Below are 15,000 nucleotides of genomic sequence, written 5' to 3' on the forward strand. Positions count from 1 at the left end.
AGCAGCAGCTTTCTATAGAGCAGTGCTTCCCAACCTAGGGGATGAGACCACTGGAAGGATTCACGAGATGATTATTTGGGTAGAAAATAAGAACAAACTGCACTGTAGAACACACAATCATGTTTTTTTCCTTGAAAGTCTGTATAATTTTACCTCTGCATGCCACTGAAATGATTAAAAATGAAATACATTTATCTGAGAAAGGAAAATCCCTCTTTGGTTGAACTTCTCTTAATTCATTTACTTGCAAGAGGGTAACAACACATACATAATGCTTTGTGGTGAGGGGTCACAAGAAAAAAAGTCTCAAACAGATTCTGGCCTGCAGATGTTCCAAATCAGTGTAGGAAAACATCTAATAGCCAAATTCTATGAGCAAATGTTAAGACTGTTAAGACTTAAGAGAAGGGTTGTTTCCATCTCATACAATAGTGACATGATGTGTCTGAAATGTCCTTTCTGTGATAAATATATGCGTAAAATAAAAATTTTAAATGCAGCTACAGAGAGTGAGACTTATTTGCATAAGCAGAATAAATTAAATATCTGATGTTTGAACTTTCAAAGCAAAATATATGTAAGTGCACGACACACAGCTCAAACTAAAGGGGTCAACACACAAAAGCATTTTTCATGGAAGAATGCATGATACATACAAGATTCAATATGCATAACAGGTTAAGTATGTATGTGAAGTTGAAGTTTGTATGTGTGCTGGCTTATATTGCATTTCTCTGCTGACTTTCACTTTATTCTCAGTTCAAAGGGTACCAGAAGCAAGCGCGGCCTGAGGAAGTAACATCTGACACCCATGAAATGATTGGGAATAACATAAACCGCATAATAATATTTTCTTAATGTTTAAACATGGAAGAACAAATTATAATTCTGAAAACATTGCAAGGTTAAATATGTTATTTGTGAAATGAAGTGCATGCTGGGTACATCTGCAGGATTGTAGCAGTATAGTAGACAGTCTCTGATTGCAGACTGATCAGCAATGTGCTGCAGCTTGTGTTAATTTAACAGGGATCTGACAGGTGTGTAACCCATTAAAATGACTTTAGACTTGAAAGGATAAAAATAAAACATGATGTTCAATGTAATCCTCATTTCTATGTCCTACCACTTACTCTGTCATGTTTAAAAGTACTAAAAGTGAAGTTGAGACTAATTAATCGGTTCTTGTGTGTATGATTTTGTTGGTTGCAATTAATAAAAACAATTAAATCAGAAAGAGTCTCCTCTTTCTTTTAAGGGTTTGGTTCCTTCACTTGTGGGAACGTTAAGATGAGCACAAACACCTTGGTAATTATATAAAGCCACACCTTCTTTAGTAAGGCCATGTGTAGTTTACTCTGGTGAATCAGTTATTATGATTTGCAGTTTAGGGTAAATTAATTTTGGCTTAAAACCCGTTTTCTTACCGGCTTTATACATTCGACATCCAGGCAGGCTTGATGTGTGACTACATTATTATAATAATACAATTAAAATTATTATTCTTTAAAAGACCACATATGAGCACATAAATCTATCAGTGTAAAATTAAATGATTATGAAAAAATATCAGCTGTGCCAGAACCCTCAAATCTAAATATCACCCATTCCCCCGAGAATTCCCTCATGGCTGTTGAGTGGATTGTGTGGTTTGGTCTGTGGAGTTTAACAATTACATAATGCCCCCAGTGTAACAACAGCTGAAGTGTCTGGCTTTAAGAGCCTCAAACAATAAATTATATGGGTGGAGTTAACATAATTTGAAGGATGTGTTGCTTATCTGCCCAGAAGCATTTCAAACTCTGTAGCCTAAACCTAGATGGGTGTGAGACGTGAGCAAGGTTTGACACCAGTGACTATGACAAATGACTGATAATGAACTCAGATTCTCGGATTTAGTGATCTTTCATTAATTATTGGTCCCTTTATAGCCAGAGGAGGTCAGCTTTATTGACACTGTTAGGGGCATTTACAAAGAGATAATTTCACATTCACATATAAAATCTTTACAAAATGTAAACACATCACTGCTTAAGACACTGTCCCTGGTTTTATAGCAAACTTAAACACTAAAAATAGAAAATCAAATGTTTTTCAATTAAATTTTTTCTACAGCAATTTCAGTGCAAAATAAAATCTAATAAAGCAAGCTCAGGTACTGCATTGCAGGCATAGATCAAATTGACATTAAAAAGACATTTGACAGCAGTTGAAAGTAGCAAATCAAAAACGTGCGACAATGACAATCTGGCTGCTAACATGTTACATCTTAACCTTCACCTCTTTTTCCTTACACCTACAAAGCAAAAGTAATCTTATACTTCCATATACAGGGCTAGTGCATGTAACTTTTTGTTGAAACATTATAAGGATACATGAATAAAAAGAATCTCTTTGTGAAATGAAAGGGATGCTGCTCAGCCTGAGAGCATTTTTGTCCCATGGAGGACTTGCAGGTGAGTTACTTCGGTAAATGACTTTCAGAGATCAGTTTAGGCTTTCTTGTTAATTGATGCCACGGTGACGTCATTCACAAATGAGGACTTAGTCATCCCTTGCTGAAAGACAAATAGTTAAATGTAAATCAAGTGTTCAACCTCAGTAATTGTGCTGAATATGCAGTAAGTGACACATTGACAAACCCATGAACTAAGCTGCACTCACACCGAGGTGAAGTTTAACGTAATGCTACCCTCATTAGCGTTGTAATACATCATGCAATATGCTGTCTTACATGTGCAAACACAGGTCAGTAAGTGTTTCCTCGAACCTGAGCTACTGGATTCCTCACCTTTTATCACTTTAGTTTCATTTCACTGGGCTTTTTCTGAGAACAATGCCTAATCCTTTCTCCCTCTGTTTCTCACAAATACCTGACACAGGTGTGGTCTTTTTAGTTAAAAGGCAGGCAACAGTGAAGACACACCCAAACCCTGACAAATCTTGGCACTCGGAGTCAAACTTCGACTCACCTTTTTCAGGAAGCTTTGAAAATCTTTTTCTGACCAGAGGTTGTAGAGAAGCAGGGCTGCAGCTTTTTTGGATTTGGGGAAATATCTTAATGAGAGGGAAAACAATTGTTAAAGATCAGTTTGGACTTGTGGAAATCTAACATGAAGGAAAAATATAATCCCTGATGAGTCATAGGTATCACCATATCTTGAGTAATTGTATCTAGTACATATGCAGGCACATTCTCTGTCTCTGCTCACATGTAATCTTACCCGTTTTGGCTGAGATCATTCAGTGAGTTTATCAGGTTGTTGTTTAACAGGCGCTTGCCCATCTCAGGGTCTTTCATAAGCAGGCAGTTGGATGTTTGGCAGGCCATGGCTAGGGTGTCATCAGACTCACACCCTCCCTTGGTACCTGCGCTGAGGATGCCAAGCAGCTCCGGGAGGGCTTTACGAGCTTCAGTAACAAGGCAAACAAAACTTACTGGCTGCTGTATAACTGCAGTTGTTAAATAATTTCAAGGTAATGACCCAAAACTGTGATCTTATTACTGTAGATGTTTAATCAAATGAATGTCTAAAACAAGCAGGTGATATTCATTTTTCTTCAAAAGAAGAGAAAATACTTGCACCTGCTTCTTACCTATGGCATTTTGCAGGTTTGGGTTCTTGGTCAGGTTTCCCACCAAAGCCACTGTGCTCCTCTGCAGGTTCACTTTGTTTGACTTTAAAAGGGGACTGATAACTTGCAGGCCATTCACTTTCTGCACAATCATCTGGCTCATTACATTAGACACCTGTGAATACAGAAACCATATAAAGCCCATAACTCAGAAAACCACAGAAGTGCATTCATAGATATCAATAAAGCAAAGCAAACAAAGTTGACCAGGTAGAAAAAATTTTTACAATAATAATTTAAAAGGTAATCCAGACTTGTCTCCAGAACAACTGCACAGGGTTTTTGTTTGTCCTGATCAGTATGTAATGGCACAATATATTTTTTCTTACAATGCCTTCATGTGCGGTGAGATTCTGCAGCACTCCACAACAAGCTTCCTGTGTTTCTTCTTGCTGGCTAGAGCCAAGCAAAGACAGGTAACTCTGCAGAGTTTGGGAGTGAATCAGCCAGCCTGCCCCAGTAGGTTGTGGATCCTCAACGACTGGAAAGTCAAAGTGGAGCTGTATAAGAAAGAAGACAGATCATCCTCAACATGTAGCTATTGCAGAACATACTTTTAAAGAAATGCTGAATTTCCATGTAGGATTTTTGGAAACATAAGATACATCTGAATGATTTGTAACACAGTGTCCAATGGTGTTAGTTGCAAACATGCAACACATTAAGGCCTGACACGTGTTTTACATTGTGTAAAGATTTAACACAAAATAAAAGTTAACACCTTTAGAAATCAGGGCACAAAGTCTCACTCAAAGCTTTTTAAAAGCTGGAATGTTACTGCAATTGTCCCACAGCAATAGGATTAATAAAATCCACACTGACATGTACTGTCTAGACAAAGTGACAGGTACTTGTGGATACTGTCTACAAGTATTTCTGATACACCGTTATGATTAAAAGTATTGCTTGGGCATTGGTATGTATATTTGTCTCTGTTGTGCACCTTCCTCGTCTCACCTCCTTTTCGGGTGATTTGCTCTGTGGACTGAAGCAGCCGATGGGGGCGGTGTCGCTCTGGCTGTGGCTCCTGTTGACAGTCTTGGCCAAAGCTGTGATCCTGCTGAACAGAGCCGGAGCCTCGGCCTCCAGCTGGAACGTCATGTTGTGCAGGATGCACACACAGTTTTCTACAGACTGTTTCAATGAGTGCAACACACAACAAAAGGGCACATTTAACATAGGCTAATAGTAACGTGTGTACTGGGTGTGCTCTACCTTTACTTGATGTATCCTGACAAATATATAAAATAATGACTTCTTCAGACAGTGGACAGTGAAAGGGTAACACTTCTGCTAATGCTCAATAATGTTCAACGTTTGGTAAGCACTTTGACACAGGCTATTTTATTGCATTGTAATATATATACATATCATGCATAAGTGAGTTCTGATTTAAAAAGATGGTCAGCTGAAACTCATAACAAACAGTTTATAACAAAGTGGACCCTATTTTTCCATGTTTTGTGTCTATGTGATGTGATGTGATGTGATTAATGGGGGCAACATTTTTTGATCCAGGTGGTCCAGTTTTGAATGAGCGGCCATTCAAAGTACATCCACTAAAGTGCTTGTTTTTGCCCCTGACAGGTTCAGATTGTTTTCACAAGTGTCTGACAACATGTAACCTTACAGAGATAGAACTATTTTTACAGATTAAGATCCTTTTTGTTTAACCAGAAACAGTCGCTATCTCACTTTCGTCAGAGCTGCCAGACTCCCTTGACAAAAACAATAATTTTATCTCTCTGGTGTACCCGTTTAGCAGAAAACAGAACATCACCACATCATGACTCAGCTGTGCCTCAGCAAACCATAATAGAGAGCCACATAATAGCAAAGTCTGGTTAAAAATATTTTTTGTTCATGTTCTGCATGAAGGTGTGACATGTGCATGTTGTTGAAGGAGAAAGTGAGTGAAGTATATACAGACAGAAAGACAGAGTGCAGGATTAACATGCAGTATAAATAAACAGTGTTTTTTTCCCTCTCTTTTACCTTATCATCTGGTTTTCCTGCTTCCACACAGTCTTTAATGTAATTGACCAAAGAATCGACCAAACCTCGACATCTTCTCATCGCCTGTCTGTTGTTCTGCTTCGCGCTGCTTAGGTTTCTGTTGAGGATAAAATAAGATGTTAAACAATATTTAAGAGTATACAGACACATCAATGGGATCTTCTTGGCAAACATGTGTAGTGTATTTTATGAAGATCATAGCCACTGCTGGTTGTGTGGAAATATAAGTACATTGCAGCCAAGGTTTCAAGGAGTGATTTAAAAGAAAATCTCAGACTTAATTAAATTACCTCGCCTTAAAAGTAAACAGTAGTAATCTTGTACAGTCAAGGAAATGAATAAAATAATTCAAACAATTACAACTTTCCCAGAGTGATAAAAGGAAGTCACACCCATGAGTTTGCTGATGTAGTACAGAAGGAGAACTTTTATTATGCTAATATCACCTGTAACTGTGGACTGATTGATGATGATGTAAAACATTTACATTCACAATTACAACTAGAACTGCAAAAAGTTGTAAGCGGGGTCGATGACCCCCGGCGCAAGCCGCACCCCTCGCCCCGCGTGGGCTGCATGAGTCAACCCGGGCGCCCGTGGTGAATAAATGACCAGAGTTTGAAATTAAAGGGACTTGAGGTTACGGAGATATAAAATGAATATATGTCTATGGACGTGTTACTTGATATACGATTAATAGCGCCACCTAGTGGCCGATTGGCACCAAATTTCATGCAGCCCCTCCCTAAGTCGTGCCAGGTAAGAGTTTGGTGATCATTGTAAACCTAAGATATCACATCCTGTTTTTTAGCGTTTTTTTCAAATATTTGTTAGTTTATAATTGGGATGTTTTTTGTCAAATCAAAATTTCCTCTACAAACTTTCATCAGCTTGGACCACAGATGGTCCGTGCCAAGTTTGATGCCAATCAGAGTAGCAGCTTTGGAAGAGTTAATTAAAATAGGTTTTTCAGTTTTTGTGATTTAGCGAATTGAAAACGTCATCGCACAAAGGCGTGTCCTATACCATATGAATCAGTGGTATCCCCCAAACACGTAGGCGTAAGGTTTATGGATGTGCGATTTAGTAGCACATAGTTTTGAAGCAAAATGTCCCTTGGTTGGAATTCCCATTCAAATGGGTGTCATCAGTGCGGTGAACGTTAGTCCATGGAGTGAGGGGACCATCCTGAACAATTCGGTTCAACTTTCATGTCAATGCGACTTGTGGTTATAGAGGAAAACATTTTTCAGGTTAAATAGTGCCACCTAGAGGTGAGTTGCACCAAATTTCGCACAGGCCCTCATGGGGGCGTCCCACATTATTGCTCCAAATTTGGTGTCGATCAATCACGTAATGCTGCCCGAAGAGCTAAATAAAATCTGTGCAAAATCTCTGATGATGCTGTGTACTCCACACCCCTAAACATCATGTTCCCATCCTGACGCAATGTAAAAACACTGAGAGTGCGGGACAGACAGTACTAGTAGTGAACTAGTAATTTACGGTATCGTCCAGCATGTCTTGTAGAAATAAAGAATGTATTTACTGCTTGGTCCAGAGTTGGGCTACACATAGACAATAAGATCCTAAACCTTATGAGAGCTAAAGCAAAGATGCTGACATACTATCAGGTGCACTGATAAATGATATGCTTACCTTAGACATCCGGTGGCATGAAAGAAGACCTCGGGGTCTTGGCTATCACTGTTGGTCAAGCTGGGACCTGTTGTGTAAGGCAGGATCACACGCTCCACTAAGACAGGCAGAGCACTCTTCAGTAGGTCTGGCTTCAGGCTCTCTGCAGAGGACAAATTCCACAGGAGACCTGGAAAGAAAATGAAAACCTCAGTTGTTTAAACAGCACACTGTCACTGCCTGTGGTTAAAAAAGGAATTTAAATAGCGTGTTCATTTTTATAGGCTTAAGGTTTGTGTACACAATCACATTTTAATTTCAGGAAGTAATTAAGTAAGTGTTGGCCTGATAACAGAATTAAAACATGGATGGATGGATAGATGGATGTTTGTTAAATACAATCACAGTTAACATTTAATATATTTGCATCTGAATCAACATCTAGCTTTATCACCACAACAGTAACAAGGTGATTTTGGCAATATGCTTCAAATGCTAATAACTCATAGAATGACAACAGCCAAGAATATCAGATTTTAAACAGGTTATAACATTATGTTATACTACAACACGAGTGGCTCTGACTTGTTTGCATGATTTGGTTTTCATGATTGCATATTTCTGGGTTAAGTTGTACCTGTCAGCTGTTTCTGTATCTCTAAAGAGTCTGTATCTTTGAGCAGAGAGACAGCCTCTGTGATGCCACCGCAGCGATGTATCACTTCCTTGTTATTGTTGCTTTTAAAGGACAGGTTGCGGAGGGCAGCCAAGGCTGTCTGGTTGACTGCTGAACTGGGGCTGTGCAGCAGACCCACCAAGGGAGGGATCCCATTGAACTTCAGCACCTGCGACACAAGAGGGCTTCAGGAGTTAGTACAGCTGAGGGACCCAATAATTTCACACAACCAAATTATAGGTATTGATCCCATATGAAGCCTATATTTTTCAAGACGGATTACAATGAATTAAACAATACTTCACTTTGAGAAATGGCAGGTAAAAAATAAAAAATAAAAATGTACCATACAATCAGATTAACTGGGAGAAAGCAGGCAACTGCCCAGGGGCCCGAGACCCTTGGAGATCCCAGAAAAAAAAAAAACAGGTTTATTGTTGCAATGTTAAAGTTATAATCAAACCATGTTTTTGATAATATTTAGGGTCAGCATTTTTTTAGCAACAGCCATTCAATGTAATTTCATCGTGTAATTACCTTTTTACAGTATGTAATAATTTTCACTGTTAGTGGTGGAGTCTGCCATTCCTGCACGGGATTCAAATTACAGATCTACACGAGTGACTCACAGGAAATCTCATATTATATCTCACTGATTTCAGCTTCATTGTTTACTGTTCATTCTCATCAGAGCAGTATTAAGTTGCAACTAATGCAAACCCAACGTTTCCTAAGGCTGCCACTGCTGCACTTTTAAGCCCTCATCTAGCAAACAGGGTGACTTTTATTATTAAAATAACACTTTTGATTGGCTGTGCTGTAAACACATCCAACAGTTGCACTGTTTTATACCAGTGACAAAGAAACTGGGAGAGTTTGCTGTAGTGTTAAACTGCACTTCCTGTTACCACGGTAACAAGGGGTGTAGCCAAATCAAGCAAGACCATAATATTAAGGATTATAACTTTAAAGGGTATTTACATCCCAAAATTAGCCACTCTGTTTATTGCAGTTAATGTTACTGTTCATCAGCCCAAAATATCTTGGTTTGTTGTTGTTGTTGTCGTCGTCATCGTCGTCAACACCACTGCAGAAGAGTAAATGTTCATGTTTGTTTGCCAACATTAACAGAAGCTCTATGTGTGAGAGGCACAAACTGAGGCTAGCCAGTTTATCCTCGGCCTGGCTGCTGCTAACACAGTCAGTGGCTGTACATAATATTATGTAAGACCTTGGAGTCTTGCCTGATTTGTCGCAGTTAGGGAGGGGCGATAGAATTCGGCTGAACCAAACTACCAAATCCAAGCAGACACATGAAAGCTAATTTGGAGCTGAAAAGGCAGTCCCAGTGGTGTGAAAAAGTGTTTGCCCCATTCCTGATTTCTTGTTGTTTTGCATGTTTGACACACTGAAATGTTTCAGATCATCAAACAAATTGAAATATTAGACAAAGATTACACAAGTAAACCCTGAATTGTCCTTAGGTGTGAGTGTGAGTGTGACTGGTTGTCTATGTGTGGCCCTGCAATGGATTGGTGACCTGTCCAGAGTGTACCCCGCCTTTTGCCTGATTTCAGCTGGGATTGGCTCCAGCCCCCGCGACCCTGTATGCAGGATAAGCAGTTGACGATGTATGGATGGGATTACACAAGTAAACAAAAAATGGAGATTACTGCCACACCTGTTCTCTTAAAGAGGACCTGCCTGACAAAGTGAAGTAGACCAAAAGCTAGACATCATGCTGCGATCCAAAGAAGTAAGAAAAACAAATGAAAAACAGTAATTGAGATTTTTCAGTCTGGAAAAGGTTATATAGCCATTTCTAAAGCTTTGGGACTCCAGCGAACCACAGTGAGAGCCATTATAAACATGGAACAGTGGTGAACCTTCCCAGGAGTGCCTGGCCAACCAAAGTTACCCAGAGAGTACAGCAACGACTCATCCAAGTGGTCACAAAAAACACCCACAACAGCATCCACAAACTGTGCTATATTACGTATATATACACGGCATTTCTGTACATTTACAGAAAATCTTGAGTTAGGTACAGAACAGGCATTCAATAGCAGCTTCCTAAACAGGTTGATCTGGCCATCATCAGTGAGACTTGATGAGGAATATTTTACTTCAAAATTCATTTTCAAATTCAGCACACATATGTACACATACAAATGCATAAGAATTCTTCATTGGAGTTTTTACTTGGGGTGAGGAGATAAAGACATTATTTTCCTTTTGGCTGGAAAATATATTAAAAGGTATTTCCTCCACCTTTTGTCAAGTGCCACTTCTCAAAATGTTCCCACTGAATCTCGGGTTAAATTTACAAGAAGTCTAACAACATGAAAAGATAACAAGACAAACCACCTCCTCTTTAGCCTTGTCGTCAATGAAAGTGTTGTGCTGTATGTAGGAAGCGCCACAGTGCTGATATGTCTCGTCGTTGTTGGAAAGATACTCCACAGCCTCCTTCATCGTGATATCAGCAACTCCACTGTTGTCATTTGCCCTGTAAGAAAAGAAAATGCAATCAAAAACGCTATTTAAACACACTGAGAGCATGCATGAATAATTTGTTCATTGAAGCATTTTATTCATATCATTTGAAATTAAGAAAATGAGGAATGTTTGCTAGAGAAAAACACATTTTCCCACTCACCAATCTACTTTGCTCTTCAGATCACACTTGGTAACAGGAGGCTTTGGAGGTGCACTGTCAACTTGGCTGCATATGAGCTGGGTGTTTGTTTTGGTCTGACCTGTGCCATTCATAGTGTGCAGAGGCTGGGATGCAGTGCTCGTGAAAAACTGACAGTTGGCTCTTTCAGCCCTGTAGGTGCCCCTGTTGGAAAGGAGTCTCTGTGGAGGAACAGAGCGTTTTGGCATGGAGCGCAGCCAGGCCATATCAGGCTCACTGCGGCTGGTGTTGGTTTTACCAACCGCCATGGAGCCGACAGGGGCGTAACTCCTCTCATACTGATAGGTAGAAGCTGCTGTGTTCCTTTTCACACTGGATCCCTTAATATTGTTGACTAACTGCCAGTTGATCGGTTTCTCAAGGATGAGCTGCAGAGCCAAAGAATACATGTGTTTGTAATGAAAAATAATATTGAGATAATCATTTCACCAGCAACTAAACAAGGAGACAGATTGACTGACATGGAGCTGGCAATGGCAATTCAAATTGTGAAAGAACTTTCTGATGTGCAGCATTGCGGGTTTAATCATACAAATGGGAGAGCCTCTATGGGAGAGGCTGGTAAACACTAGACAGAAAGACTCTGGAAGGATCTGGAAATAGGCTTTTGTGGAAGAAAGGGGAGAAAAGTCAACTGGTGACAAAACATTTTGAACCCCCTGATTCTTGTTATTGGTATCAGGCCCCCCATAATATGGTATATACAGTGCCGTTCTAAACTGCAAAAGAAAAGTAATGCTATCATTGGTGTTTCTTTCTGCAACAGTATCAAATAGTCGTGAAATATAACACCGTCGCTTTGTTTTTGTTTTTTTATCAGCCCCATCAGTCAGACTAAAATACTGAGTGCTGAGGTCTGGAGTAAAGATTAACCCCATGCAACCTACTCTGCATTTAATGCATTCATTTTAAAGTTGCAATAATTAGGTGATTGATTAACTATTTAAAACACTCGTTTTAGGTATTTTTCAAGCAAAAATGCCAAATATTTAGAAATGTGAGGATTTGCTGCTTTTCTTTGCCATATATGATAGTAAATAAAATATAAAATGAGCTATTTCAAGACACAACCTTGCCATGAGCATAACCCTAGAGTGTTATTAGAGGACATTTTAAGAACTTTTTTTCTTTTGTGACTCTTCAAAATTTTTGTTTTTATGTTGCAAATCAAGATCAATGAAGTTACTATACAATAATATGGTAAAAACAAAAGTGTACACACACACACATACATACACACATATATATATATATATATATATATATATATATATATACATATACATGATGAACAATATATATATATATATATATATATATATATATATATATATATATATATATATATATATATATATATATATATATATATATACACATGATGAACACTGTGATGATGTCAGTGGCAGTTAATGGAGTGATATAAAAAGATAAGCGCCATAACTCACAGCGTTAGACAAGCCATTCCCGAAGAAGGCACTACCATTAGATGCATTGGACTGTGACCTCAAAGCATCGCCGAACACACTGTCATTTACAGGACCTAAGGAGAAATGTGGAGGGTTATCAGCTGCAATGTCATATATGTACAGTACATACCTGAGATCAGTGTCATTGATTCACTGCTTTTGTTAAGGATAAACAAACCCTGTCGGCAGGTCTGAGCTTTGGTTTAATGATTAAAGAAACTACCCATGTGGTATTAAAAGAGGTACTAAAGTCCTAAAACTATAGAACCTGAAAGCCAGCCAACACTTCGACTGGTAGATAGCAGGAGGAAATCAAATTTAAACATAGAGGTATTTTGAACATTTTTGAAACACAAATTAGTTATAAGTTAAAATGTTATTTCCTGTGAATTTCATTTAAACGGAGCAGTGCTTTGAAGGAAAGATAATCAACACCTGCTTAACACACACATTGTGTCTCTACCATAGGTATCATTTACACTGGGGACACTGGGGACATGTCCCCACTATATTTTGAAAAGACTGATTTTGTCCCCATGACTTTTTGAAAGCATTTATTAAATTTTTTCTGAAAAATATATAAAATAAATGAAGACATTTCCACTGTAAATTGGAGCAGAAAATGTCTCCAGAATGCAGGAAGGAAGTGTTTAATGCTCAAAATCTGCTTAAACGTATGCCCCCAGACCCCCACTCACATATTTCAGCATTTCATAAGAAACATGCTAAACCCCCACACAATCCTCCTGGGTGGTATCTACGGCCCCGGTTTATTGGCTGCTCTTACTTGTTGGAGATAAAGAAGTAGATCCACTCCTGCTGCTGGGCCGCCTCGACTTGGTCCTCCTGATAGTTTGCACTTGTTCCAGGACGCGCTGTTGGCCTGATCGGTACTGATTAACGGAAGGCACAGCCAGCGACGTGTCGTCCACGTTTTCAAAGGAAATGACTGATTTCAGCGGATCCAGACTCGTCATTTTTTTTAAATGTCCTGGTGACCCAACAACAATGCCCAAAGGAGGCTTGTACTGTGAGCGGCGGATTGTCTGTGTTGTCTGAGGCATTAAAAGCGCACCTTGCCCTGCCCTGCCCTGCGCAATTTGACCGCGCCCATGCAGGCAAAATAAACGCCTACAAGACTGAACTGCAGTGTGGCATTAACTCGCTCACTCTGTGCACTTTCTCTTACTTGTCTTAACAAATACCACTCGATTAATAGGGCACCTGGTTTACCTGGTCAAAGTATTCCCCACGGGCAAAACGGTTTCGGGAAGTAATGGAAAGTAACAGTTATCTCAAGTACAATTCAGGATACTTGATGCTACTGCTATTTTTTATTTCTACTCCAGATTCACAGAGGTAAATATTCCACAGTAGCCTACTCCATTATAATAATTTGACTGCATGTACATTTCAGATAAAACATGTTGAGCTTATAAAACATGTGCATTAACCTATTTAACCAACCCACCAATTTATAAACTAGTTAGCCCCACCTCCACCAGCTACATAAATAACTGCCTACAAATTATTATGTGTTAGTAAAGCTAAACTAATGGTATCAGAGATGGAGGAAATAATCTAATTCTATAGTAGGCCTACAAATACAAAAATGTAAAAACACTCCATCACAAGTAATGTCCAGTACGGTCCTGTAAAACTACAGTAGCATTAAGAGTAAAAATGTACAAAAAGTATCAACAGTAAAAAATACTCCTTCTAAAGTAAAATGTCCCCTTGGTTGAAGTGAAACTACTTTTACATACTTGCTATGTGCAGTTTGGTACAGTACATTCAGTCCTGAAAGAGGTGAGTGAATGTATTGAGGTGAATAAATTGAGAAGGAAAGAGAAAAGGCAAAATTCTGCTACACACATATTCATTTCTTGGACTTTAAATTTTTCCTTTTGTGACATATCAGATATTTGATAATACTGGTTAATTTGACCTTTATGGTACTTAACAGTACATTTATTTAAAAACTGATAACATTTAAAAGATACCACTTGGTCAAACTGTTAATGGCTCATAGATATCTGAAACAGGGCAAGGGCCCCAACTGAACACTTATTTTTTCACAGGGTCACAAGCCAAAAAGGTTGGGAGAAAATGCTTTAACTTTTTAATACAGTTAGTATTGTATTTCACACGGTTAACATAAATTGTTTTATGCCAAATCTTAATCTGAAAAGAAGCTAGTAACTATAGCTGTGAAATCAATGTAGTGCAGAAAATAGTACATTATATCCCTCTGCAATATAATGGAGTACAATTCTAATACAGCACAAAATGGAATAGGAATTGTACTTAAGCACAGTACTTGGGTATTTTCCACCACTATATTTAGCCAGTTAGCATAATGAATTACATGTTTTTGATAACTCGTTTCTTCTTTTAAGAAATGGTTAACTGCATAACATTTCCTCATAATTTAGACATTTCATTTTGTACTGGGACTTTACTTTAGTAAATGATCTAAGTATTAGGGAAAGTGGTTGTGGTGGTCTATGTGTCTATAGAAAGCATCTCAAGTGTAATGTGGTGGTGGCGGCGCTGTGGATAAGAGGCGTGCGACCTCTGACATAGATGGCAATTGTAAGTCGCTTTGGATAAAAGCATCAGCTAAATGAATAAATGTAAATGTAATCAAATTCTATATAACAATTTCTCTTCTTTTGAAGTGTTCATGCTGAAACTAGGTGGTCCGCTCCCAGTCATATTGGCTGTTATCTACCACCTTAGAACTATAGCTGAGATAATATCTATCTTAAATGCCAGAGATTTAGAAACGGTTATACATGCCTTTATCTCCTCTTGCCTGGATTATTGCAACAGCCTGTTCTCACGTCCAAATCAAAACCATTTAA

At 38.7% G+C, this 15,000-nt stretch overlaps 2 protein-coding genes across 2 annotated transcripts in view; one reads left to right on the forward strand and one right to left on the reverse strand.

Moving 5' to 3' along the window:
• LOC119886121 (immunoglobulin-like and fibronectin type III domain-containing protein 1) overlaps positions 1-15,000 on the forward strand; it is a 37,749-nt gene that overhangs the window by 14,383 nt on the left and 8,366 nt on the right. The gene's annotated exons all lie outside the window — the stretch shown is intronic.
• LOC119886120 (plakophilin-1-like) lies at positions 1,458-13,212 on the reverse strand. Its single transcript, XM_038696654.1, has 13 exons — positions 12,921-13,212; positions 12,113-12,207; positions 10,626-11,032; positions 10,334-10,475; positions 7,928-8,135; positions 7,312-7,480; positions 5,632-5,749; positions 4,594-4,770; positions 3,966-4,136; positions 3,598-3,751; positions 3,225-3,411; positions 2,973-3,057; positions 1,458-2,558 (listed from the first exon to the last, which is right to left on the reverse strand). Exons 1-13 carry the CDS (start codon positions 13,195-13,197, stop codon positions 2,493-2,495), a joined length of 2,256 nt encoding a protein of 751 aa, XP_038552582.1. The 5' UTR covers positions 13,198-13,212; the 3' UTR covers positions 1,458-2,492.

Source organism: Micropterus salmoides, unplaced genomic scaffold (genome assembly GCF_014851395.1).
Source record: "Micropterus salmoides isolate LMB-PRFRI ecotype aquatic unplaced genomic scaffold, ASM1485139v1 Ms_hic_scaffold_4, whole genome shotgun sequence".
NCBI classification, from domain to species: Eukaryota; Metazoa; Chordata; class Actinopteri; order Centrarchiformes; family Centrarchidae; genus Micropterus; species Micropterus salmoides.

Bases quoted from the DNA above. Each gene is read 5' to 3' on its own strand.
- LOC119886120 (XM_038696654.1), bottom strand. From the start codon at position 13,197: ATGCCTCAGACAACACAGACAATCCGCCGCTCACAGTACAAGCCTCCT. The intron at 7,481-7,927 runs GTACAACTTAAC...TTTTCTTTCCAG, and splicing joins GATACAGAAACAGCTGACAG to GTCTCCTGTGGAATTTGTCC. The intron at 3,752-3,965 runs GTAAGAAAAAAT...CTGTATTCACAG, and splicing joins TCACCGCACATGAAGGCATT to GTGTCTAATGTAATGAGCCA.